The sequence below is a fragment of the Chlorocebus sabaeus genome, chromosome X (genome assembly GCF_047675955.1).
Source record: "Chlorocebus sabaeus isolate Y175 chromosome X, mChlSab1.0.hap1, whole genome shotgun sequence".
Lineage (NCBI taxonomy): Eukaryota > Metazoa > Chordata > Mammalia > Primates > Cercopithecidae > Chlorocebus > Chlorocebus sabaeus.
Window position 1 is genome coordinate 56,239,738 of NC_132933.1, and position 26,375 is coordinate 56,266,112.

The following is a 26,375-nucleotide window of genomic DNA, read 5'->3' on the forward strand; positions in this document are numbered from 1 at the left end:
AAACCTACCCCAGATCCTTGGAGGGAAGGATCCATATATACTTCAGTCAATGACCTTGTTTTCCTACCTCATTAAGAAGATGGATGTCCTCCAATGTGAGCTTGTTTGCCTTTACTACTATCCGTGTTAAGATTTATCGCAATCTGTACTCCCATCCCCACTCCTAAAGTTAGCTTCTCCTATGTGCTTCTAAATCATGGCACCTACACGAGCACACTATACACATTTCTAGTATGTTGGAGGAGAGGCACACAGTGTTTCTGCTTTTAATTTAAAATTACCTTAATCTGCAAACACAGCAAATGGGGATCACAGAAGCCTGAAATATGTGAGCTGGAAGAGGTCTTCTTACAAGTCCACTAATTTTATGCTTTCCTTTTAATGATGAAGAAACTAAGATCTAAAGAGAGTAAGTGGCTTACCCAAAGTCACAGCTAATTAGTGGAAAAGCTGAGATCAGACCTCACAACTACTGCCTCTCATTCTAGCACTTGTTAAAAAATGACTTTATACAGCCTCTTAAAATGACCCAGAACAAGGGGATGCATGTAACTAACCACTGGGAGACCATACAGGTTTTCATTCTAAATGTTGGTGACGAAACTAAAGCATCAAACACTGAAATTTCTTTTCTATTACTTCAGGACTCCTTTTTCCATAATACATATGCTCACAAAAAAACTTTACCATACAGATAGTCACAATTTGCTCCAGTCTTGTAGTATGTAATCACAGTGCCAGCCAAAACTTAAGGAGATTCTAAGGTTTTCAAAGGGAATTTTAAATGTGCTGCTTAAAACAAGAACGTTAGAAATATAAAGGTCTATTAATCAAAAAGCATGCATTTTCTTTCACCAATAAAAATGACAGCTCCACACAAACATTTTATGCTCAAGCTCTTAAAATCTATTCTAGTAACTGAAAGAGCAAAGACATTTCTTCAGATGCCCTGAAGTAACTTCTTCAGTAATACTCTATAATTTCTAAAGTGATAGCAAAAGTGATTATCTAATCTCCAAGGTAAGTCATAACTTTGAAGAGACAGCAATATGTAAGCACATTATCTTGCTGTCAGAAGGCTGAAAACTGGAGCTTTTAGACGTGTGCTTCAATCCTTCTGCCTGCACCCAACAGGAGAGAAATACTATGCTAATGCTTAATAGGCTCTAGAACAGAAAAAGAGAAACTTGTGGTAGAAGCTAATAAAATTATAGCTATGCTTCCATGAAACAAGGAAAAGACAAGCTTAGATCTGAATACAATTCAGATATTCATAAAGCTGGCATTTACTCAAAGGCATTTAAGACATTAACACAGAAAGAAAAGGGATCCTCAAATTCCACCAGGCCTACATGAAGTAGCAGCATCATTTACAAAATGATAATTACAAAATTCAAAGAAGCTAAGTCTAAACAGAGAGAGAAAGAGAGTGAGAAAGAGAGAAAACACTGCAACATGTTATTGCTATCAATAGCACTGACATAAAAGACCACAACAGAAAAGACTGGCTAAACATCTCACAGTTCTCCAAAGAGCTACCTACTGCAAGTGACAGCTGCAGGAAAGCAATGGGAGAATTTATTTTGGTTGATTGCTTCCAACTATACCCTTTCAGCAATGTAATTTGATTTCATGTATCACTTTAGTATAATGTGGCTAGTGTTTTTCTTCCATAATGGATTAGGAGAGAACAATAGTAACCTTACCTTATAAGGAGATAAATCAATATTCCATGGCTATGTTTGAATCCAAAAATATAAAGTACTACATAAATGAAACATTTAGAAGGCCTCACATTAATAAAGAAAGTAGAGTATTACTGTGATTAAATTATTAACTTAACGATTATGGCTAATACTTTATAAGCTTACCTTCTTTGAAAACTCTGCAGCTCTTTGTTCACTTTCTTCAACTTTCGCCTTGTTCACACAAGAATCTATTAAGATCAACCAAAAGTGATTCAAAATTATGGCATGAGATCACTAGACAAAAGATGTCTTCTAGCCTGTAACTCTGCAATGCAGACTATCATTTTTACGTCAATTGTTACTAAATGGAAATTGACCTATACTACACACAAAACATAAATATCATATATTCTTTCTTTAGCATACTAACTGAATTCAATGATAGTATTGTGGAGGCACAAAACTAAGCATCCATAAACATATCTTATTAAATTATTTTTATGGGTATTCAATTATTTTTCAACTATAAAACACTTCAAAACACCATAGTTTATTATGGGTGGAGAGGTGGCAAAGACTCCATGTTTAACCTTAATAATGTTAATAAGATATGAATAGTCTTAGTAAGATTCAAAACTGTCTCACGAAAAAGCTAGAGAGAGACAGAATAATATTCGATAATTCAGGCTTCTTCTTGAAAAGATTTTTACTTAACTTCTGATCTGGGGCAAAATGTATCATGTACATAAGGAAACAGACTTCAGACTTCTCAGGTCAAATCAAACACTTCAGAATATAAATAACTGAAGAACAACTTTTGGGCAATATTGTATCTCTCATTATTTTACGTATATATAAACTCTATTCTGAAGCCATTCTACATTTATTTATCAAAAAGAAATAAAAATATATACCAGTACCCAGAATTGTATGTGAATATTCACAGCAGTTTTATTTATAGTAATCCCAAACTGGAAAGAACCTAAATGACTATCAACAAGGGTATACATAAACAAACTGTGGTATATCCATATACTGGAATACCACTCAGCAATATAAAGGAATGAACTATTGATACAGGCAATACAACAACATGAATGAATCTCAAAATAATTATGCTGAAGGCAAGAAGACAGGCAAAAAGTGTATATGCTGTATGTTTCTATTTTTATAAAATTTTTTAAAGTGCAACTAATAAGAGAGACTATAAAATGTAACTAGTAAGAGAGAGATCAGTAATATCCCAGGATGGGAAGATGTGGTAGACATGGAAAGAAAGAACTAAAAGGACAATGCAGAAACTTTAGGGTGTAACAGAATTATTATCCCGACATTGATGATGGTTTTAAGTGTCTATATTAATAGCAAAATTTATCAAATTCTATACCTTAAATATGGGTAGTTTTTCTTACATCAAATGTACCTCAATAAAGCTGGTTTATTTGTTTAAAGCAACTGAGGAGGAAAGTAGGAAATGATGAAGTCAAAGAACAGCCATATCTAAGCTGTGCTAGTCACGGTTGGTAATGATTTTGAATTTAAATTTCAATGGAAAGGCATCAGAGAGTTTTAGGCAGAGATCTGATACGATTTGATTTATGAAAGATATCAGACTTAAAGAATTGTGACATCACAAGAGACTCTAATCTCTTCAGGTCCGAGTCATCTTAAAATACAGATCCATGGATTTCCTAGAAGTTCTTGAAGCACCTAATTTTTGTGTATATGAACTTATGTGTGTTCTAATCAAAGTTTCAAGCATTTGTCAACTTCTCACAAAGGATTTTGACCATAAAATATTAAGAGCCACTCATATATGTGACTTACTCAATTTTAAAGTTGAGGAAACTAAAACCTAGAGAAGTTAAATGATTTGTTCACAATCACAGAGATGACAGGTGGATAACATCACAATGGGTTTATGATGCCGACTATCCTCTCTCACCTGATCCCTTCATCTCTCCTCACCCAACACTTTTGATTAATGATAAAGAATCATAGTACCTGGTACACAGCACACAAAACAAACGCCTGTTGAATACTGACTACTACTTGACTAAATTATTATTTTTACAGGTATTCAATTATTTTTCAACTATAAAATACTTCAAAAAACTATAGTTTATTGTGTGAGAGGTGACAACAACTCCATGTTTAAGATTAATAAGATCAAAATCAACAGTAGCATGTGTGTCCTAACTATGGTCTATAATGGATTATAAGCTAATACACGTATTTGAAAATAGTCCTTTATGACTCCTTCAACAAAATGCAAAATAAACTTGTGTTTCAAACTCATTGAAAAATATGCAATGAGGCTAGAATTCACATTCACTGCTGGGTAAATTAGCACAAGCTTTCTGAAAAGCATTTGGCCTTTGAAAGTTCATACTCTCACGGAAATCAATCCTAAGGAAATAATGAGAAAAAGACAAACATTTATATACAAGGATGTTGACAGTACATTCATTTATAACTGCGAAAATCTAAAAACAATTGTGAATGCACAAAAAGAAAGGACTGGTTGCAATGGTTATAGTATTTCTCAAAATGGAATATTACACAGACATCAAAAGTCACATTTTGAAGGTTAATATGGAAAAACTCTCATAATATAACACTCCAAGAAAAATCAGCATTCAGAGAGATAGATAGGTCATAGAGAAAGAGATATAAGGAAATGTACCAAGCTGAAAAGGGAGCGATGACGAATGTGATTGGTGGTTTGTCACTTACATAAGTCTCTATATTGCCTGATAAGTACGCATTAATTTAAAACAGAAATAATACATAAATAATAAGTTATCCATCTTTGAATGTTACTGTATATCTGCCTTGTGCTATGGAATAAAAAATAATATGTAATTGGCATACAATAGCTTTTGTTTTCTTTAAAAATAAGACAAATAAGTTCATGCTTGAACCCTAACGATAGTGATTCCAATTAAGTATAAATAAGACTACTTAGCTACAAGGCTAGATAGCATAGCACACTTCACAAGGGAAGGTTCAGATCATCCTTCAGAGGTTGTTCTGAAAAGTATTGCTAACTACCAGTCTAGGATGATATAAGGAGCAATCTAAGGAGATGAATATGATCACCTCAAATTCTTTCTAACTCTAAGGTCTATGAAAATATAAATTGATCCATTTGAGAGCCTTAGAAGGTCTCAAGTTATTGAAATGAGCCTGTATTTCTTTTCTAAAACTTGAGCATTAATAACATAACTATAATGAGACCCCACTGTATTTCTACAAGACCACTAAAGTACCAGTATAAAATGAAAAGATTTCAGAGTCGTGTTTCTAAATAGTAATGCATTCATCTATGAGAGTATAATGGGTTCTTGTGGGACACTAAGCTTAAACTACCTCCAGGAGTGTTGGAACTTACTAAATACGTTAATATTTCTTTCTTTTTTTTTTTTTTTTTTTTTTTTTTTTGGAGACAGTCTCGCTCTGTCACCCAGGCTGGAGTGCAGAGGTACGATATCGGCTCACGCAAGCTCCGCCTTCCGGGTTCACGCCATTCTCCTGCCTCCACCTCCGAGTAGCTGGGACTACAGGCGCCCGCCACCAGGCCTGGCTAATTTTTTTGTGTGTTTTTGTAGAGACGGTGTTTCACCGTGTTAGCCAGGATGGTCTCAATCTCTTAACCTCGTGATCCGCCCACCCCGGCCTCCCAAAGTGCTGGGATTACAGGCATGAGCCACCGTGTCCGGCCCCCTAAATAGGTTAATATTTCTAATCACACAGGCAGAACTCTCATGATCATTATAATTAACAATTATAGCAATTGAGTGCCCACAGACACAATGATTTACCAGATATGAATAGAAGTTCAGTAAGAACTGAAACTTCTTACTGAACTTCTTCACTTAAAAAGTGCTTATAATACAGAAGGCATAAAACGCAATCAGAGGACAATGAGGATTATGATACGTACCTATCAGGTGAGTGAAATCGATGTCTAATCGTTGCCTGTACTTGAAGTCTGGATCCATACCACTGCAGTGTAGCACTATCTGTGAAACGCATTCCTCAATTATTTTATAATATTGTGGCCTGAAAAAGAGAGAAAGTATTCATGAATGCTTTTCTATCCATGCAAATCAATTTTCTTTAGAAGACATTCAACGTATTAGAAGAACTAGGTCTTTTTCTGGAGTTGTTTTAAAAATCCAGCAGCCACTACACTTCCTTAGGACAGGTATGCCTAAGCTTAGGGATGGTCTGGCTGTTACAGTACCAAACCCATTGTGATGTAATCAACTACATCTAGTGACTTCATAATCTAGTTTGCAGGGATTCAAGCTTGTGTTCAAAGATACTTATCAACCTTTTCTATTTACTTATGCTATTTTTTCTAAAGTTAATAAAAACAAATGAGCTGTTACTCCTACATTAATGGATACAGAAATGGTTCTACGCATCCACAGGTTCTCAATTTCAATATGGGATGAGTTTCTTCTCATTACGTGGCAAGCAATGTGTTGAATTTACTACAGCACTTTTAGTCAAGATAGCTATAAAGGCTTACAAAACTGGACAGAGCCACTTATATTACAAGACTATCCAAGGATCTATTTATGCAACACATTTTAAAAGACCCATTTTATAAAAGCATACACACTTAATATGCATGGCTATTGCTTCAATTTGTTTAAAGTGTCAGAGGTTTTAAAATATGTCCTAATTCTGTAATCTATCAAGGTAATTCTGGCCTTAAAAATGACCATTCACATACTGCAAAATTTTTTAAAAGGCACTTTTGCATTAAAATTTGGGTAAGATTTAGTATTTGTTAGAGGATAATAAATTTAACAGAGAAAAATCAGTAGTAAGAAGTATGACTATAGGGCCGGGCGCGGTGGCTCAAGCCTGTAGTCCCAGCACCTTGGGAGGCCGAGACGGACGGATCACGAGGTCAGGAGATCGACACCATCCTGGCTAACACAGTGAAACCCCGTCTCTACTAAAAAATACAAAAAACTAGCCAGGCGTGGTGACGGGCGCCTGTAGTCCCAGCTACTCGGGAGGCTGAGGCAGGAGAATGGCGTGAACCCGGGAGGCGGAGCTTGCAGTGAGCTGAGATCTGGCCACTGCACTCCAGCCTGGGTGCCAGAGCGAGACTCCGTCTCAAAAAAAAAAAAAAAAGAAGTATGACTATAGAAAAATTACAATATAAACTTCCCTAAATATAATGTGCTGATAACTAGCCAACCTACTAAAAGTTTGTAAATGAAGCCAAATAGACTCTAATTGCTCTTCCATGTCTTTAGTAATGGGTCTGGTCCCAAGAATAAGAATAAATAGTAATACATATTACACATCTGGGTTTTTTCAAGTCATCATCAGGTCTAGAGTAAATAATACTGGATTACAACCTCAGTCTAGTCAATAAATAAGGAAAATACAGCTGTTCCCTTTCAAGCCAGGTTAATCATCCCTAAGTGGAATAAAATGCTTGTCACACTTCTGCCTCACATGGATGTTCTTAGGATGAAAAACATGCCATATAAGAATAACTTCTTACTTATTCATAGTTGCTGAGAAATGGATACTTTCACATAAATGATGTTCCCCAGCTAACTGAGTACCTGTGGGCACAGTACCCCTTTTAAATTTGTTAGAACTTAATTAAAAATACAATAATTTTTAACGTATTAGCAGCCTTGCTGTTTAAAAAACAGCACAAAATTTACTATTTTAAACATTTTTTATGTCTCTGTCATGTCACAATGTCTATCAAATTATTGTACTGGTCTGAACTATAATAGTTTTCTATGCTGCTTTACAGTTATAATTTTTGTTGAGACTGTGCTGACCTCATGGTAGCTTTCCTTTTCCCTTTAATCAAGCAGGTTTTAAGAAATCAAAGAACCCAGATTGTCAGAATTTCACGCAAATTAGAGTATGAAGAACAACTAAGAGTCTCTTTAACAGTTAAATATAATATCATGGTCACCAGCCTGTGGATAATTTCAGTCACTCAGAAGCCTTTTCATAGCTTTCTGGTTTTCCGATATATTCCCATTTAACTAGATTTTAAAACTTTTAACTTTAGTGGTTATTATCATACTCATTTATTTTGAAGGATGATATTACTAGACATAAAATTGAAATATTAGCACTATTATTTTCTTAGATATTAAGATCACATTTATTCGTAGATAAATACTGTAAAAAGAGAAATAACAGTAAAATCTTACTTAATATGCACAAGATAAAACCTTTAAAGTTCTACCCCAGAATCTTCAGTGCTTTTTCTGTGATATCATTATCTAGAAAAGAAAATTCATTGCAGGGCCAGTGCAGTCTGTTGGGTTCATTCCTACCAAAGTCCTATCACTGGAGTACCCATTTTTAAAAGTGCATCGCTCTCTTCTGGCCAAATTTTAAAAAATGAACACCTTTTAGAAAATGTTATCTAAAGGAATCAAACTGTTATACCCTCTGTGTATATATATGCATATATTGCATAGGCCCCACTACATTGTTCATTTTCCTTTAATACCCAATTCAAATTATAAATATAGTACTCTCAGAACTGCCTCTTACCTGATATAATAATCATTTCTGATGAGCAAAAAATGTTGTAGAATGGATAAGAAGTAATTTTCAGCAGCAGTGTCCTTCAGCATATTATACAGAAGATGGTAGACTTCATTCATATCAGTAGAAAGTAAAGGAAAAATATTAAAGATTCTTGGTGGGAGTCTCATTTATAACAAAGGAGTTTAACTTTGTAAAACATCGACTTACAATCTTGCTTCCATTACTATTTCTAAACCTTCAACTCTATGATCCAGTACTTAAACATCTGCATAAAGTAATGATTCTATGGAATCATTTTGATCTTTTAACTAGAGAGACAGACCTCAAGAGCATGTCCAAGACCATCTGACTGCCAAAATCTTAATTGATCTGTTATACATATTTTAAAGTCCAGATTATAACTGGTACCATTGGAACAGCAATGCCATCAGTGAAAATGGTCTCCTTTTGATCTTCCTGTAGTTGTGATAGAGGACCTATATTATTTATGCAAATCACTACTACTCTATTTTCACTGCCACATAAGATAGAAGGTAAATGAGCTGCTGTAAACTGCTAAAAGGTCACAAAATCAGTTTTATTTTATCCAGATGAAATACTTACTAAATCTGCAATTATTATTGTTTGCATTCATTTGTATTTCATTATTTGATAAAAAATGAAAAGTAGAGACAAGATATAAAGAGTGGCAGAAATTTAGATGCTTCTAGTAAACTAGAAATCAGATTTCCACAAATGGATCCATTTTTGTAATAAAAGTGAGGACCTGGAAAACCAAGGTAAAATAAAGATAAAAGAAAAAATGTAATTTAATATCCTAAAATAACCTCAAATGTCAACATTTTCTCCAAAGTAGAATTAAGCATACGATGGCTTACTTCTTAGACCCTACATAAGAGTGTTGTGCTAAAGTCTCATGAGGTCCTTAAATGGCTACACAATGGATCCAAAAATAGCTTTATGGTGAAGTTTGATTATAAGAGAAATCTTTGTAAAGCAAGATATTAATTGATATGAAAAACATTTAATATTACAGAAGCCACAGTAGACTGGCATCTCTAATGATGAATAAAAATTACTAGAAATTATTCCTTATAATAATAACATTGTTATTCATTGCACACACACTTATCCAATACCTGTGTGTAAGACTTTCATAGGTGCATTGAAGGAAAAAAGATTAAACATAACATTTCTGCCCTCAATCTCACAGGGGCACAGAAGTGTACATAAATAAAATAGAACAAACAAGGTACTTTGGGTATTTCAAGGAGGGGAATATTACTTCCAGCTTTGGGGAGTGGGGGCGAGGAGCAGAAAAGGGAAGAAAACATTACTGAGAAAAAATCCAACTCAAAGGTCACTTTGGTTCTGACATGTTTCCCAACTTCACCAGAATCCATTAAGTAAGAAACAGAACAGGTGTGAAACAAATGGCCAGCAATGCTATGACAACCATCTCTTAGATCTAAAATAATTTCATATAAAATTGTTGCCGTCGGAAGGTTATACGCTAGTTGTATTTGACTCAGATGCTTCTACCACATAGCTTTGCTATATTCAGATACTACTGCATCTAAACATTTTTGTTATTGTTAAGAAACACAAATATTTGAATACAAAATAAGATATTTATTTGAATTGCCTTGTATCTCTAAGTCACTGAAGCTTGATTTAATAAACTGAATAAGTATTTCACCTATAGTCACATATGAACGCAGTGAACTTTTCCCCCAAAAAATCCGTACATGTAAGATATATTACCTTATGCTATTCTTTATTCAAGACCACTGAGCAGAGTATACCTATAATACTGTGAGCCATTGTGCAGATTTCAATACACTCTGTGTAAATCATCAACACAGCCTGACAATTCCTCAACATGAATCTCAAGGACAGCATTATAGTAAGGTTCTAATATAAATAAATGGATATAAATTGGGCTGACAGACAAGAACTCTAATAATGGTCCACAAAATTGCCCACAAATCCCTTTCTCACAATGCACACAAAATTGTTTTGTGGTTTGTCAAAGGATATTCCATTTCTGCTCGAATGTCATTGAGACGGTGTGATAATTCAGTTAGGTCATCTTCTTTGTTTTCATCAAATACTTTCAACTGAATATCAAGCTCATCATTTTCTTTTTCTTTTAGATCCTAATATATAAACATAAAACTTAACACATGAATAACAGTTTGACAACAGCATATTTAGGTAATAAAGGGCAGAACACAATTATTCATTTATAAACACAGAAGCAATTTCAAATATTGACGCGGGCACTTGGTTTTCTGAAAGTAAATGTAGCTGAATTTTTCTATTTCAAAATAAAAGGACCTCATTGCATTCACTTAATTTTTTTCCATGCCCTACATTTTGATTACTCACATTAAAAAATTAGCGATCAGTTCTACAACAGAAAAAAACTAACTGCTAACAACCCAAATTAAATGCTGTCGTTTTGACTAAACACACTAATCAAAGATTGCAAAAGAACTCATGCAGTCAGAACATTCACATGTGCCTCTGGCAAAAAATGCAAATACAGATCAATTGTATTAACGAAGAACAAATGCAAGGATATATTCAAGCACAACAGTCCCAAGTATGGCGTGAAAAGATGTATAAACACATTTATTTTAAAAGATATTTTGTGATTTTAAAGCAAAAAGGCGTTTGGACTTTTTATTAAGCTGTACATCTAACCTCCTCCCCCACCTTATATTTTTGCTTAGCCTAATCACAAAATACCAACTTGGGCATAAAAGTTATGTTTTTGTAATACATTATAAGCACATGCATTACAAACCTCTGATAATTTTCATATAATAGTATAAAAATTTAGAAGCATGCCACACTAGAGATTGTTGGGCTCAATATATATCACCTGGAATATCTTTTAATATGTGTCCATTAAGTTGCAGCTTTCAAAACCCAAATCGATAATCACAACTGTGGATGCTCAAGGGTGATACCGAAAGTGGGACTAGGATGTTCAGAGCTGAGCTTGAACTCTAAAAGGAAATGCAAGCATGGTGTACTTCAAATTAGGTCGATAAAACAAAATGGGATACATTTCTTGTTTCTATCTTTATTCAATAGAACTATTATAGATATGTAATGGCTATTACTGAAGCCAAACAAATTTCAGCAATTTCTAGATGCTTTTTTTTTCTAACACTCACATACATAATGATTTATTGAAAATTTACCTGCAGAGCATATGAAAATAATTGTTTCTATATAATTTCATATCAAACATAAGTAAATATATGTATGTTTGGTTTCCTTTTTAGTAATAACTTGCTTTAGCTCTAGTTTTCCAGTTTGAAATGGAATGAAGAAACTTATTAGAATGTAAAATTATCTAACGTTGCTGGGTCATATTATCAGGTGATTTCTGAATGCTATTTAGAAAATTACATAAGCCAGACAAACCTAATACACTGGTCACTGCAGAAACAACCTGTCACACATTTTACAGTATGTCTTATTCTTGTCACCATATATTCTCTCTCAGAAATTCATCGTAAAACTTAAACACTTTCAAACATGTCAGAAAAACAGAAAAATTTAAGTACTGCCATTTAATTAGCATAGAACGTTACAAAACATGAAAATCAGTCAGCATAATTAAAATATTTTCAGTGAAAATTACTGGTTAAATGTGCAATTTAGTTCTTTATTAGGTCCAGACATTATTTATACTATATATAGTATGTGAGCACATATAGCACAATATAAAATTTGACATGTGTAACTGCAGTATTTTATAAATATTCTTTATTAATAATGCTCCAGGTCTATCAGAGTCAGTCCTCATTTAATGTCCTCAGTAGTTCGTGGAAACTGCAACTTGAAGCAAAAAATGTATAGCAAAACCAATTTTCTTTTCTCATCAACGTTATAATGAAAGGACATTATTCAAGGACCTACCGTATACAGTTTTGCTTCCAGGTGCAGTTCGCAAGATTCTATCAATGACATTAAATGAGAAGTTACTGTAAATATATATGCATATACACATACACATATATATGCTTATATTTATGAAACTTCCTTTCAGCCAAATGTCAAGCCTTGAAATATTCATAAATTCTTGATAAAATAAACATTTACTGAATAAAAATTTTTACATAGTACAAATAAATAATAAGATGGGTCTCCTATAAAAGTAAATGGAAATCTATCAAAGAAGTTTTATGTTTTAAAATGTGAACTATCACAAAGTTACTGAAATACATTGTTATTAATTATGTGAAACACTCTATGCTTCTTATTTTTTAAAAAGACATGCTGTATAGATCTAAAATTATTTTTTGCAGAATTCCTGACATATGTAATTTTCTATAACATAGTATACTTCAAAGGAAATCAAAGTCCATTGCCAGTACACTACTGATTAACAACCAACCAAAATTGAGTCTTTAAAACAAGAGTTTCTCAGACTTTTAAAGAGATAAAAGTATGCCTACTGCCTACCAACACCATTTCTTACTATGTTTTTCCTTCACGTATCTGATTTAACTAATATTTTCTTAATTTATTTAAATAAAATGCAAATGGGGAAAATTTCAGAAGAAATCAATGTAAATTAAGTACAGAAAAAATCCTATTTTAAAACTCACTGTAGAGTTTGTAACAACTCATTTATTCTAAATTACTAAAGCAAATTTATCAGACATGAAATTTCCATGTAAATGAAATATAAACTATTTTTCAACATCAAAATTTAACTATAGGGATGACAGGAACCTTGAAAACAAATTTTTAAAGAATATAATTAAAAAATTCGTTGTCTTGAAGATTCTGATAATTATTATGAAAAAAAGTTTCACTCTACTACAATGTTGATCTCAAGGATTACTGAAATACTAAGAACCAGTTTTTCCCAACTCATACTGATTCTAGATACATATAATTTTTCATCCATATACCAACAATTAATAATTAGCCCTAGTCACATCTAATTTGCTGCTTTGAATATACTGTATTCTAGAACATTAGGGAATTATTGTTAGAACTGGATATAAAAAAAGAATAAATAGAAAAAAATGTAAGGATTTTAAAGGCTCATCTATGACCATATTATTAAGCTTCACTGCATATATAAAGGATATGTAATGTTACTATAAATTCCAGTGGTTTAAATTTAAATATTTAGTTCATTAGCAGGTTAATTAGATAGTAGTCGACATGTGCAGTATGTAGTATATGTTAACCCATGACCACTCTGTCCTGCTCCCAAGTTGTGATAAACTAAAACAACAGCAGTGAAATCTACAGTTCTAAATAAATGATCTCTAATCTTCTCAAGGTCTATCTGCCCAAATACTGATTCTACTCTTGTATATGCGATCCCAGCACTTTGGGAGGCTGGGATGGATCATTTGAGGCCAGGAGTTGAAGACCAACCTGGCCAACACGGCGAAACCCTGTCTCTATAAAAAAATATAAAACTTAGGCCAGGCGCAGTGGCTCACACCTGTAATTCCAGCACTTTGGTAGGCCGAATATAAATTTTACCACAAAAATATGTACAACTATTTTGTATCCATAATTAAAAATATTTTAAATTTTAAAAAAGAACATATAAATTAAGAAGCACACAGTACCACAAAAAGTTTTATATAGGGCTATATGGCCAATGGAAAAGTGTAGCTTAGAAACACTGACACATAATCTTAGCTGTCTGTGTAACCAAATGAATAACATGAGGCCACTGAGCCCGGCAGAGATTAACGTACCCAGACAAAAGTGCAAAAGGTTAAGGACAAGAGCTACAATACCATACAGTTTCTGAAAAATGAGGACTAAAATAAATTAAAATGAGAGTCACAATTCTCTTGTCACAATTCTCAGTAGTATAAAGCAGAAAGTGAATGTTCAATTATAAATAGAGGGGAATGAAAGACAGAAAAGTAAGAGCAACAACTATGGCAGAAAACATGGCATATTAGTAAATGAGTAGAGGATGCTACAGAGCCCTTGCAGCCAGCAAGTCTTCAAAGATGCTACTATAAAGAGAGAACCAGTCCAGTAAAAACAAGCATGGAAACAGACAACAAGGAAATTCAAAAGCAAACTACCATCAAGACTATAAGATTATCTTTAGCTACCTAAGGCTACAGGCTTTGGATGAAAAGAAAATTAGTGAAAAAAAAAAAAAACAAGAATAATCATATGTCACACTAACTGTAATTGGTGAATGTGCCTAAGTTAACTGCACACTGAATCTCTAGATGGGTCACTTAAAATGTTGTTTGATTCTCTGCATCCAATGCCTTGGTTTTAGGTGCCAAGAATGAAAGAACCACTTCAGGTGGGATTGACATAGAAATTTCCAAAACCAGGTGGACCCAATCATACATTTTATTAAAATGGGTTTAACAGGTCCAACCACACCACTTATTATGATGGGTTTCAACTACTTTCAGTTAAAAGTAACCCACCATATGTTACAAATTTATGCTACATACTGATTCCTCACCAGGAAATGTCCCCAATTTGGGTATTTCTGGTAAACTAGGTCATACACATGGGCACACACACGCACATTCAATGACATTTGTTGTTGTTGTTTTTCTCTCCTCAGTGCTTTTTCCCCACTTCCTTACTTTTACTTCTTGTCTCTCAGGTATATTCTGAGTAGCTTAAAGACACTAGCGTAATTTTACTTGTCTTGAACAATGCCATAGTCTTCAATAGTCACTCTTCAGTTAATATACTTAATAAAATATAAAACCACAGTAGTTGTATTTGTATTTAAAAAAATGAGTGTGCTCATTCAAAAATGCTTTTAACACTGTCATAATTACAGCAAATATTCACATTCAATTTAAGAAACAAAATTGTTTTTGATTGGAAAAGTTCCTATAGCCTTGTAACAAGAGGAACATTCTTAAGCAATGTGTCTGGCATATACTAATCAAAACTCTATGCATGCTTATCCTGAATACCAGTGAAATCAATCTAAGTTATCAAAGAGGAAAGCAGAAAATTTTACATGAAAATTGAATCTGCAAAAAAAAAAAAAAAAAAAAAGTCTCATGTTTTCAATATTCAAAATTCAAAGAAAAGAAGTTCCCTCTTGACTTGAGGAAAACAACAAAAAACAAAAACACATCGCTTCTGGGCACATTATTAGCTGAATTCGGAATCGTCATTTGTATGTAGAGAACGCTATTACTGGAATACAAAAAAGCTTACAAAATGTCTAATGCTTTACAAAACAAAATAGCAAAGCACATTTATTTACTCTGCTTCAAGTACTTTTGTGGAAGTGAAAAAAATATTAAAATTCGTCAGCATAATAAACGTATACATTCAACTTACTGGTAACATTGTTTTTAGTCCTGAACGGAGGAATTCATTCCTTAAATGTATTCGAAAATCAAGCTCATAAGGAGAAGTGACAAGGGCATTTATAAACTGCATGCAGGCCACCTGCAATTAGAAAGCAAATTTTGTTTTAAAAAAACACATTAAATAAATTAATGAAATAATGCATTAAGATAATATATTCACTAAAGGCATACACACATAACGATAAAATAAGAAAAGCAAATATTCTAGAAGTATGATTATGACTTTAATTATAAACAACAAAATTAATGACAAAGTATCTAATGTCCAAAACAATTCTAACAAAGATGTCATGACCAAGTATGTTGTGCTTTTAAAAAGAATACGAAGAAATATTAAACTCCCTCTGAAAAACCCAAATTGCTAAAGCGGGCAGATAGAGCCCTTTGAAAAGATCACAAAATGTATCTTTCATGTCCAGCTGTCCTCACAGTACACTTGGCCTCAATTCTACAGGGTTATAAACACTTCTAAAATAAATTAAAGTTATAAAAGTACCCTAATATTAAACAGGGAACAGTGATAACTTAGATAAAATTATTACATTGATTTACATTCTCTCCATCCTCTTAATGGGATGATTTGTACAAAATATATAAAGTATTAAAATAAGTAATTAAGATGGATTAACTTACTAGGTATGAAAAAAATAATAGAAGTGAATTAAGATCAACTAGAAGGCACCGGGACACTAATACTAATGCACACTTCATAATAAAGCATATGTAAGAGTTTGTTTTCAAGTAAAGTATTTGATTAAATATATTGATACTGAAAAATGAGTTTTGCTTTTCTTACCTTCTGATTTTGAGATTCCCTATTACAAAAAGGAATTTATTTGCTGGTAATTTTAATCTAGAAGGGAATCAACAAAATGCTAAGTGCCAGGTATTCCATAAATTATTCCTAAGTAGCATTTTTGGAAAATGCTGCTCAAATCTAAGGTAACTGGCTAATTGTTTAACTGAAAAGATGTCATTTAAATGTATTATTTTTTATTTTTAAAGAATGCAATGAGTAGAAGAGTGCTCAAAGGGCAAACTACAAGGGGAATCCTTGGAAAAAACAGATTATATAAAGATACTGCTATACTATATATAGAAGCACACATAAATAAATTAATAGTTAGCATGGGAAAAATATATTATGAAAAGACAAATATTTCAAATGTATTTTAACTTGACATCTACAGATCTATTATGATAGAGTTATTTTTTCCAAAATAGGGCGAAGAGATTAAAAGGTATGCTTTACTCTTGAATCTATATCTTATATATTTAAGTTGCTTTTTGGGAGATTAGCCCATCTGCCCCACATCTACATTCAAAAATCAAAAGTTACATGGTTTAAAAGGGCTGATTAAGGTTGTTTCTAACATGATCAGATATCTGAATGATACAACAATATATTCTAATTTCTATGAACGTTCAAATATCAAGACAAAACACTTAGAAAACTGACTAAATATTTGCCATAGATTTGGCATTAACTTTAAAGACATACCAGATAAGTTATAATGAAGCTTATGCTTTAATAGATTACCTAACCTTCCTATTTACAATAGGAAATCATGTAAATCTTTATATAGTTTTGATAGGCTAGGCTATATATTTGCATACTGTACATGTCCACGGTTATATTGTCATTGTATCTGCTTGAATGACTCTTGTTATGTTACAACTATGACACGACCAAATAAGCCAAAGTACATGTCCAATCCAAAATTAATAGAGAGAAAAGTTGCCATCTGTTAGGATTGTTTTTGCCAGAAGAAATTCTAGCTTAATGGCTTGTATTAATACCCTACAAGCAAAGAGAACATTTCTGTAAGAAGCAAGTTAATGTGTCCTGCAATTGTATCTTTATACAAATAAAAGTATTTAGATCAGGAGACAATAAAGATAATAAAAGTCAATAAAATTAATGAATGTATCAATATAATTAAATATTATATAACATTTAATAATATGTTTCAATGATATTAAATACTCACTTTATATATAATATTTGAACCTATAGTTTAATATGAAAACAAAGACGTTCCATCCATTGACTATAGTATATAATAATTAGGACATAATGTGAAGTCAGTTTTAAAAAGGTAAAGGTACTGGCTTAACAATGTACCATTTATTATACATCATATTCTAATAGATATTTAATTAATTACAAATAACATAAGATGAATACACATGCTATCATGTCATTTTCCAACATAAGTTGATAAAGTAATACTCTTTTACAGAAATATGTATATTGTAATATGAATGTGGAAAACAAAAAGGTCATCTAAATTTTTGCTATTCCTTTATGCCGTTACACAAATGCTGCCCTTTTCAGAGAATGGGAACATTATCTCAAATTCAAAACTGAAATAATTGTCACTATTTACAAATACAAAATTAAATTTAAATTAGCTTAAAGGCCAGAATATGTTACTACTTAATTATAAACATGACAACCCCATTGTGTGTATCCTGAATTCATAGCTAAATATAAAATCTCAAACTATCATCATCATCATTATTATTATTAGTTATCACACAATGTATTAGGTCCTTTACATAATTCACCATCTAATCTCATCTTCATAAAAACCACACAAGGTTAGCATTACTGTTATTCTTATTTTACAGATGATGAAGCTGAGGCTCAAAGCAGATAGAATAACTTATATAAGGCCACACAGCAAGGAGGAAACTCATGATTATAAATGATATCACTTTACTACAAATATAATTTCCAGCACATTCCAAAGGTCTCATAAACTCCGTTCATAGATTCTCACAACAAAAGATTTTAAGGATGGGTAAGATGATAAAATGTAATTGGTACAACATGCTTAATATACTGGGGATATGTAGCTTTAAAACTATAGGTTAATCAGAAAAACATACAATAATATAAACAATAGGTTGTCTAGTATACATAGTGGCTATCATAATATATAATGTAATGCAAAAAAAAAAAAAAAAGCAAAAGTAGAAAATGGTTCTTGGTGAGGGTTAAATTCCACTTCATGTACATCCTGAGCAGTAAAGTATAAATGGCATCCCATCATTCAAAATAATGGTCTACCACTCCTCTCCTTTACTTCCTGCCAACCCACTCCATACTCAGCATGTATATGCATGTGAACACATGTGTACACGCACACACACACTCTACAGTACTGTGCTATCCAATATGGGAGCCACTTGTCACAGTTTAATTTAATTACAATTAAATAAAATTTAAAATTCAGTTGCTCAATTTCACTAGCCATTGTCCCAGTGCTCAACAGCCACATGTGGCTAGTAGCTACCACATTGGACAGCAAGGATATAGAACATGGGAGAAAGTTTGATTGAATAGCACTACACTGGAGATTTTAAAGAAAAAAAGAGATTTGGCCTAATCTCTGAAACCTTCACTTCAAAGAACTATAAAACTCATTGCTGAATAATGAAAATTTCAAAATTCATATGCTCAACTTCCAAGTATATAAATCTTTAAGAGATGAGTGTACTCTATTGTCCTCTAACAATGCAAAATCAATCTGCTTTCCAAAAAAAAAAAAAAATTCAACTCCAGAGACAGAAAATAATCATGAGATTTTAAAGCTAGACAGAACATAAAATACTCTGGTCCAATATGTTATTTAAAAATAAAGAAACTGAAAACCTAGAAAGACTGGATGATTTGCCCAAGATCACATAACTAATAAGCCCCAATGATACAACTAGAACTCAGGTCTCTTGACCTTTAGCCTTGGACTTTTTTCTACCATATTGTATCACACAAATCTTGTTTAATATAATTTCCCCTTATCTTAGAAAGAAAACAAATGCCCTTGAATTGAATATCACAAAGTCCATTATCCAGAGTTGCTCTGTTGCTTAGTGTCTTTATAATGGCTATGTTTCAAAATGGTCTGCCATATCTATTGTTACAAATACAGCTTCCATGAGAATCAAAATTTTAAAGTCACAGAAAATCAGTGAATTTCCTCCATTATTAATACATATGCTAGGGCCACAATTCTGATGCTTAATTAGTAAATACAATCAATTTCTATATTGGCATTTTCATTCAGTGATGTCATAAGATTTCAACATGAGATGCATATATATCCTATTGAATTAATACATAAGCATACATAGTTAAAAACTACCAGTTCTGTGCATGTGATAAAGTACCCAATCATTTGTGTCATGTATAATTATACACTACACTGAATCATTATCCGTTTTCTACCATTTTAAGATCCTTCCTTTACTATAACAGTATATTATATTTCTACAATAATCATCTACATTTTTTAGTCACCAGATGCTGTTGTCTTCGTTCTGGGGTGGAATGGTATAAAGGGTGAAATGTTACAAAACAGATGATAAACTTTCAAAAGGCAAAGCTCATCTATACATGCCTAGGGTTTATTTGTAACACTTAACTGTCCCAAATAAAATAATTAAAATATAGTAAGTGAATGACATTTAAATATTTCCAATTTTATTGGCATAAGATATAGCATTACAAAAAGAAATTTGTTTTTTTTAACCTAAGTGACAGAGAAAGGGAAATATTTGAACACAAATATCTTCATAAAAGTACTGGGAAAATGCTAGAACCTTTGATTGATTTTAACTTACAGGCTTTGAAAACTATACAAACATCTATCTATTTAATCAAAATTCATAGAGCTATGGGATACAATAATTGCCAAGTCTAGGGCATTCTCAGACAGATTATCCATATTGCCATTATCTGTGACAAATTGTACTTTTAACATTTTATTGACACTGTTCCACACTTGACCTTATTAAGTACTCTGTTGACATTAACAAGGTCTTTCTTTATCCTAGTCCAACAGGAGTTAGGAACAAAGATGATTTAAGTCAAAGTATGAGAGAAGAAAGATGTGAATGTACAGAGCAAGTTAATTGAGAAATGGAGTACTTTCCAAGCCAATGGAAGTCATGTACAAAGGTATGAAGGTTGAGGAATAAAACAGCATAAAATCTATAGGAAACAAAGCACAATATGACTAGACTAAAAACATATGTAGAAGCGTGGTGGAATATGAGGCGAAAGAGAAAGCAACAGTCAGATGAAGTATTTTGTTTGGGATAGGACTAGACTGTAATTCTAGAGACTGTGGGAAGGCATTGTTGGACTTTAAGCAGTGAACTATGGGAAGCCAATGTTGGACTTTAAGCATTCTGAAGTGCATTTCTGAGAAAAGCATTTCAGAAAGACAACATTGTGGAAGATAATTTAAACGGGGCCATAATGAAGAATAGAACATCGGGAAAGGATAAAATAGTGAGTTGTAACAATACTCTGAAATTTTAAAATGGCAAAGTGAGGGTGCAGAGAGAAGGATACCATATCGAGGAAGGGAACTATAACATTAAGGATATAGAATTGATAGGATCTGGTGACTAATGGAATGGAAGATGGAGTAAGGGTAGATTCCAAGATGACTAGTATGTTTCTGCTATATGCTAACTGGTGGGTAAATACTAAGGTCAACCAGGATTGGGAACACAAGAGAAATGCAGGTCAAGGCTGGAGAGAGGTTTAGAGTAGGGAAAAGGATTTTTTTAAAAAGGAAGATAAGTATATTTAAGGACAATATTGAATTTGAAATCTAGTCAGGAGGCAGCTGAGGTGTTCATATGGGGTCTGTGAGTTGGGAGGAAGAGAAGAGATCAGACAAAGACATCACATATGAGTGCTAGTTAATTGAAGCTCTGAGGATAGATGCGATTGCCCAAGGATTATCAATATGAGAAAAGCAAAGTACCAAAGGACTGAATATCAAGCTCTAGGAATCTGCAAATTTAAGGGTCAAGCATAGAATTAAGAGAATTTAAATGAAACATAAAGGTAAAAGAAAAACAAGGAGAGCTTATGATATGGTTTGGATTTGTATCCCCACCCAAATCTCATGTCAAACTGTAATCTCCAGTGTTGGAGGAGGGGCCTAATGGGAGGTGACTGGATCATAGGGGCGGTCTTCCCCCTTGCTGGTCTTGTGATACTGAGTGAGTTCTCATAAGATCTGGTTGTTTACAAGTGTGCAGCATCTTCCCCTTCTCTCTCTTCCTCCCGCTCAAGGAAGCAAGGTATGCCTGCTTCCCCTTCGCCTCCTGCCATAATTGTAAGTTTCCTGAGGCCTCCCAAGCCATGCTTCCTGTACAGCCTGTGGAACTGTGAGTCAATTAAACCTCTTTTCTTTATAAATTATCCGGTCTTAGGTAGTTCTTTATAGCAATGTGAGAATGGACTAATACAGTTTAGTATCATGGAAGTCAAGGGAGGAGGAAGCTTTGATAAAGGAGTGATCAATAGTGCCAAATAGTGCTGAGGAAGCTAATATAATGACTTCAAAAGCGGCCTGTTGCTTTTTATATCATGGAGGTCACTGGCAACCCTCTATTACTGAAAATGATAGGTTTGACAATTATTCAGTGTTGAAACAGATTTAAAATAAAGCCATCCTTGTTTAAGTTAGAAGTTAGTTTTGTGTCAATACCAAAAATGACTACATTGTACAAATATCTCTAAACAACCTACCATTATAGTAATCTATTTTCTCAATGACAATAATATAAAACTGTCAATAAATAGAACAAGTTTCCTAAGTAATATCAAGCATTCATTCAACGCTTTATAAAATGCTAATTTCCACAAATTTTCTCCATATTCATAAGCCTTGATGCCTTGTTTTCTTATAAATGCACTTTCACTGACAAATGATTAATACTTTGTCCAAAGCTACTCCCTCATATGTGATGGTCTGAGTACACTAGTGGCTAATTTACAAGTATGCTTACAGTAAAATCTCAACACTCAAGAACCACTGTGGAAAGAATCAGCCACATAGAATAGGTCCATGTATCTGTTTATCTATTTAAGCATCAACATCTTGTTTCATATGGGACACTCTCTGAAATGAATTATATAATTCTCACATTCTTATGCAAAATAAACTAGATATAATTTAACAATTTCCTGTTGAGTCAGGGTCATCACTAAATATGTGGGTTAGTGAGGTATGGTGTAACTCAGTATTTCGGGAGGTACTGAAGTGTGCAGGGCTACTAGCCTCCACGCTCTGTGAAGTCTATTGCTATCATTTGCATTCCAGTTTCAGTCTTTTCTTACGTTTCTATCTACCCCTCTCCTGTTGCCAGCTTGTCAGTTGTCACTTCTTGATGATTCCGGTGTATGATTCTGGAATAAACCCTCTCCCAACCTTCCAACCTGCACTTCTAGTCTGCTGTGGATGTAAACAGATAATTGGGTTCATTAAGATAACATATGAAAAGAGAATAAATAGGCTCTGATTAAAAGCCAAAAAGTCGTTCTCACCATGAGGTTTACTTGATAGAGTTGGTGACATTTGTAGACTGCTCAGATTGTTTTATTTTATTTTTGTTTCATTTTTTAGTTCTCAGTTATATTCCAAAGGACAAATCTATTAAATAGGTGAGGAATGGATAAGTGAAGCTATCACACATCAGGAAAGGGCATATTTACAGCTCTGTTTTTGTGTACCATATCTAATTACAACATGTGCAAAGTTCATTATTATTTTCAGCATGTTAGAAAACAGTTTTTAAATGTATTAAATTATGCTACTACACTTCTTTGTATATACTGAAATACTGTAAAAACATGGCACCTTTCAAACTAACAGCAGCCTGTGAAGACTGGGGCTGTTTTGATAGTACATCAGTGTATGTTAACTATACTCCTCTCCCTTTCAATAAACTGTTATTAATGCTCAGTACACTTTAGGTTTCCTACCTGGCTATCTAGAAAGCAGTTTGAACTAGATGCTGGTATTACCTCACTGTTTTTTATGAAGTGACTGCCAGATGATTCTGGCCTCTATTTTACCTCCTGGAAGCCCTTTTCACCTCTCATCCTACCATAGTACTGCTTCTCTATCAGCAAAGATAATTTATGAAAAATGCTTACTTGTCCTTCAAGGCCTAGTTAAAATATCACCTCATTACTGAAGCCTTCCCAGACTTATGCAAGACATAGAAGAAACAGATACAGGTGGGGAAAGTCAGGTATTTCAGGCAAAGTGTTCTGCATGATAAAAGGTTTGAGGGCATTTAAAAGTCTACAGCGTACCTGGGAAACACCAAATGTAGTATGGCGCAAACATATGGTACATTCGGGAGAATGACAGGCTCAAAGGCCAGAATATCAAATTAGGGCCACAATGAAAAAGTTAGCAACGGGTCATGAGCATAGATTTTTAAGAATGATAATATATTAGAATTAGACTTATTTTTTAAGGATAACTGACAACAGTGTAGGGCATTTGTCTGGAGAGAAAGAACATGTCAGTATGGGGTACTAATTAGGGAACTGTTGAAATAATATTGGTGGGAGAAGATAAAGGCAGTGGAAGTAGAGTGGGTTAGATTCACAGTCAGTACTATACTTTGTAATAAGACTTGACTGAATGCAGGGGATAAAAAAGAAAGAAGTATTGAGGAAACGTAAAGATTGGGTAGATGATACCTCTATAAACCAAAATAGGAACCACAGGAAGAAGAGGAGACTTAGGAAAAATCAGGTTAACAGAAAGAGATAATAAGCTAAGTTTTAATATAAAAGGAGTTACAGCTTAGTAGTTAAAGCACGTTATCTATAGCCAGACTCCCTGGTGTGTAATCTGTGTTTTCCCTTCTATTCACACTGTGACCCTAGGAAAGTTATTTAACCTCTATGAGCCTCGGTTTAATTATCTATAAAATGGGGATAATACTTCTATCTCTCTCATACAATTGCTGCGAGGTTTAAATGAGATAACATATCAAAGTATTTTAAACACTGGCATATGGGTTATAAATGTTATTTTTAATTTCTTAATTTTATGATACCACTGAGCTGGATGTATAAATCTGGAGAATCACTACCACAGTTGGATTTTAAAACTAGAGAAGCAATTGAGAACATTCACGGACAAAATTGTTTTAAAAAGTATGTGTCTGTATGTATATACATATACATACATATAGATATGTGTATGTGCATATGAATGTACATAAAATGATACTAAAAGAGGATCAAGGATAGAACTTAGGGAACAAAATATCTAGGAAGTAAGAGGAGGAGAAATACATTAGAAACACAGGGAAAAAAAAAAAAAAAAAACGAAGGTAGAGAACAAAGGAGAGAATGGTGCCTAGAAAGCCAAGGGAAGTAACATTTTCAAGGAGGAAGGTGATCAATAGTGCCAAGTGATCATGATTGGAAAGAAGCCATTGGATTTTGAAATTAGATGCACACTGTAAATCTTTTTGAGAACTGTAATAAAGTTCAGTTGTAAAAGGTAATTTAGAAAACATAGAAAACAAATATGGATTATTCTTTTAGAGGCCTGGACTTTAAAATGAAAAGGAGAGACAAGAGGCTAGTTAGAAGGTTAAGTCAGATAAAAAGAAGTTGCTGGTGTATAATCTGTGCTTTACAGAAGAGACCGGAAAATGCTACTAAGCTGAAGGAAAGTCAATGAAGAGAGAGTGTGTGAAGATATGCGATTTATCTTCCACCTATTTCTTGAACTCCTGAAGATAATGAAAATCCTATCACAGGTACAAAATTTCACTTTAAAGGTAAGCCAGGAAAAAAATCTGTGAGAAGTTAATAACCTTTTTTAAAACCCCCAAAAGGGGGGAAAATGTATATAGTTGTTATTTAAAAAAATAATTAGTCCTGTATTTTAACAAAATTACTTCCCGAGACTGTAATAACATTTTGGGAAGTCTCAGCTTACTACAGAAATAGAAAAGTAATTCTGTTAAAATACAACACTAATTATATTTTTTAAGCAACAGATTTAAACTTTTGGGTTTTTGTTTCTGTATTCTGAATATATTTTTGAACTTTTAGAGGACATCTTTTCATTCACATTAGTCTAAATAAACAAACTTACTTCACAATTCTTGTGAGAGTACTAGTCTCTATATATAACAAATTACTAATTTTTGTAGCTCATTAAAATGTGAAATTTTAAATTGTGGTTTGCATATCTTTGCATCTATAATCAGTATTCAACAAATTCTTGAATACTTAACAAGACGTCTATGATTCTTCCATATGTTACTTGTTAACAACTTGTCACTTTATCATTCCATTCTGTCCAGCCTTCTGAAGGCTAGCAAATGTCTTTCCCATCTCATTGTTTGGGGTGAACTACTCATTGGCAGCGGTATCCCTTCAAAGTATAGGCAATGCAGTATTCAAATTCTGGCATCACAAAGGCACAGGTTCAAATTACAGCTCTATCCCTTAACAGCTGGGTGATTTGGGAGTGCCTTTTAGCAATTCAATTCCCTGATCAGTAAACCAGAGGTAATAATACATAGCTCACAGAGTTGTAGCTAAAAATTTATTTAAAGAAGATTTTAAAAATATATCAATGTATTTGGCCCATGTAATGAAAACTTTGAATATAAATAAAAGAGTTCATTCCTACTCAACAAACTTTCGAAGAGAAGTACAAACATACACATATAGCTGAAAACCAATGAAAGTTAGTTAGGTAAGCTCAACCATAGGAACATGAAGAAAACTTTCAAAGTCATCTGAAAAAGGCAGTCTTCAACCTTTCAGTAGAGGTATAAAATTTTATCAAGATTAAATTTTATAAGAAACAATGTATTATTTTTAAAAACACTGGAAAAAATATCCTAATCTTTAAAATATGTAATATAATCCCAGCACTTTGGGAGGCCAAGGTGGGTAGAT

At 33.2% G+C, this 26,375-nt stretch overlaps 1 protein-coding gene across 1 annotated transcript in view; it reads right to left on the minus strand.

Annotated features, from left to right (window-relative positions):
* The window catches only part of DIAPH2 (diaphanous related formin 2), a 904,603-nt gene that overhangs the window by 651,701 nt on the left and 226,527 nt on the right, over positions 1-26,375 (minus strand). Inside the window, exons 11-15 of the mRNA XM_073013533.1 lie at positions 15,585-15,695; positions 10,287-10,405; positions 8,250-8,366; positions 5,635-5,753; positions 1,872-1,936 (exon numbers count right to left, since the gene is read on the minus strand). Coding sequence (XP_072869634.1) covers positions 1,872-1,936; positions 5,635-5,753; positions 8,250-8,366; positions 10,287-10,405; positions 15,585-15,695 — 531 coding nt within the window. The remainder of the gene's footprint in view (positions 1-1,871; positions 1,937-5,634; positions 5,754-8,249; positions 8,367-10,286; positions 10,406-15,584; positions 15,696-26,375) is intronic.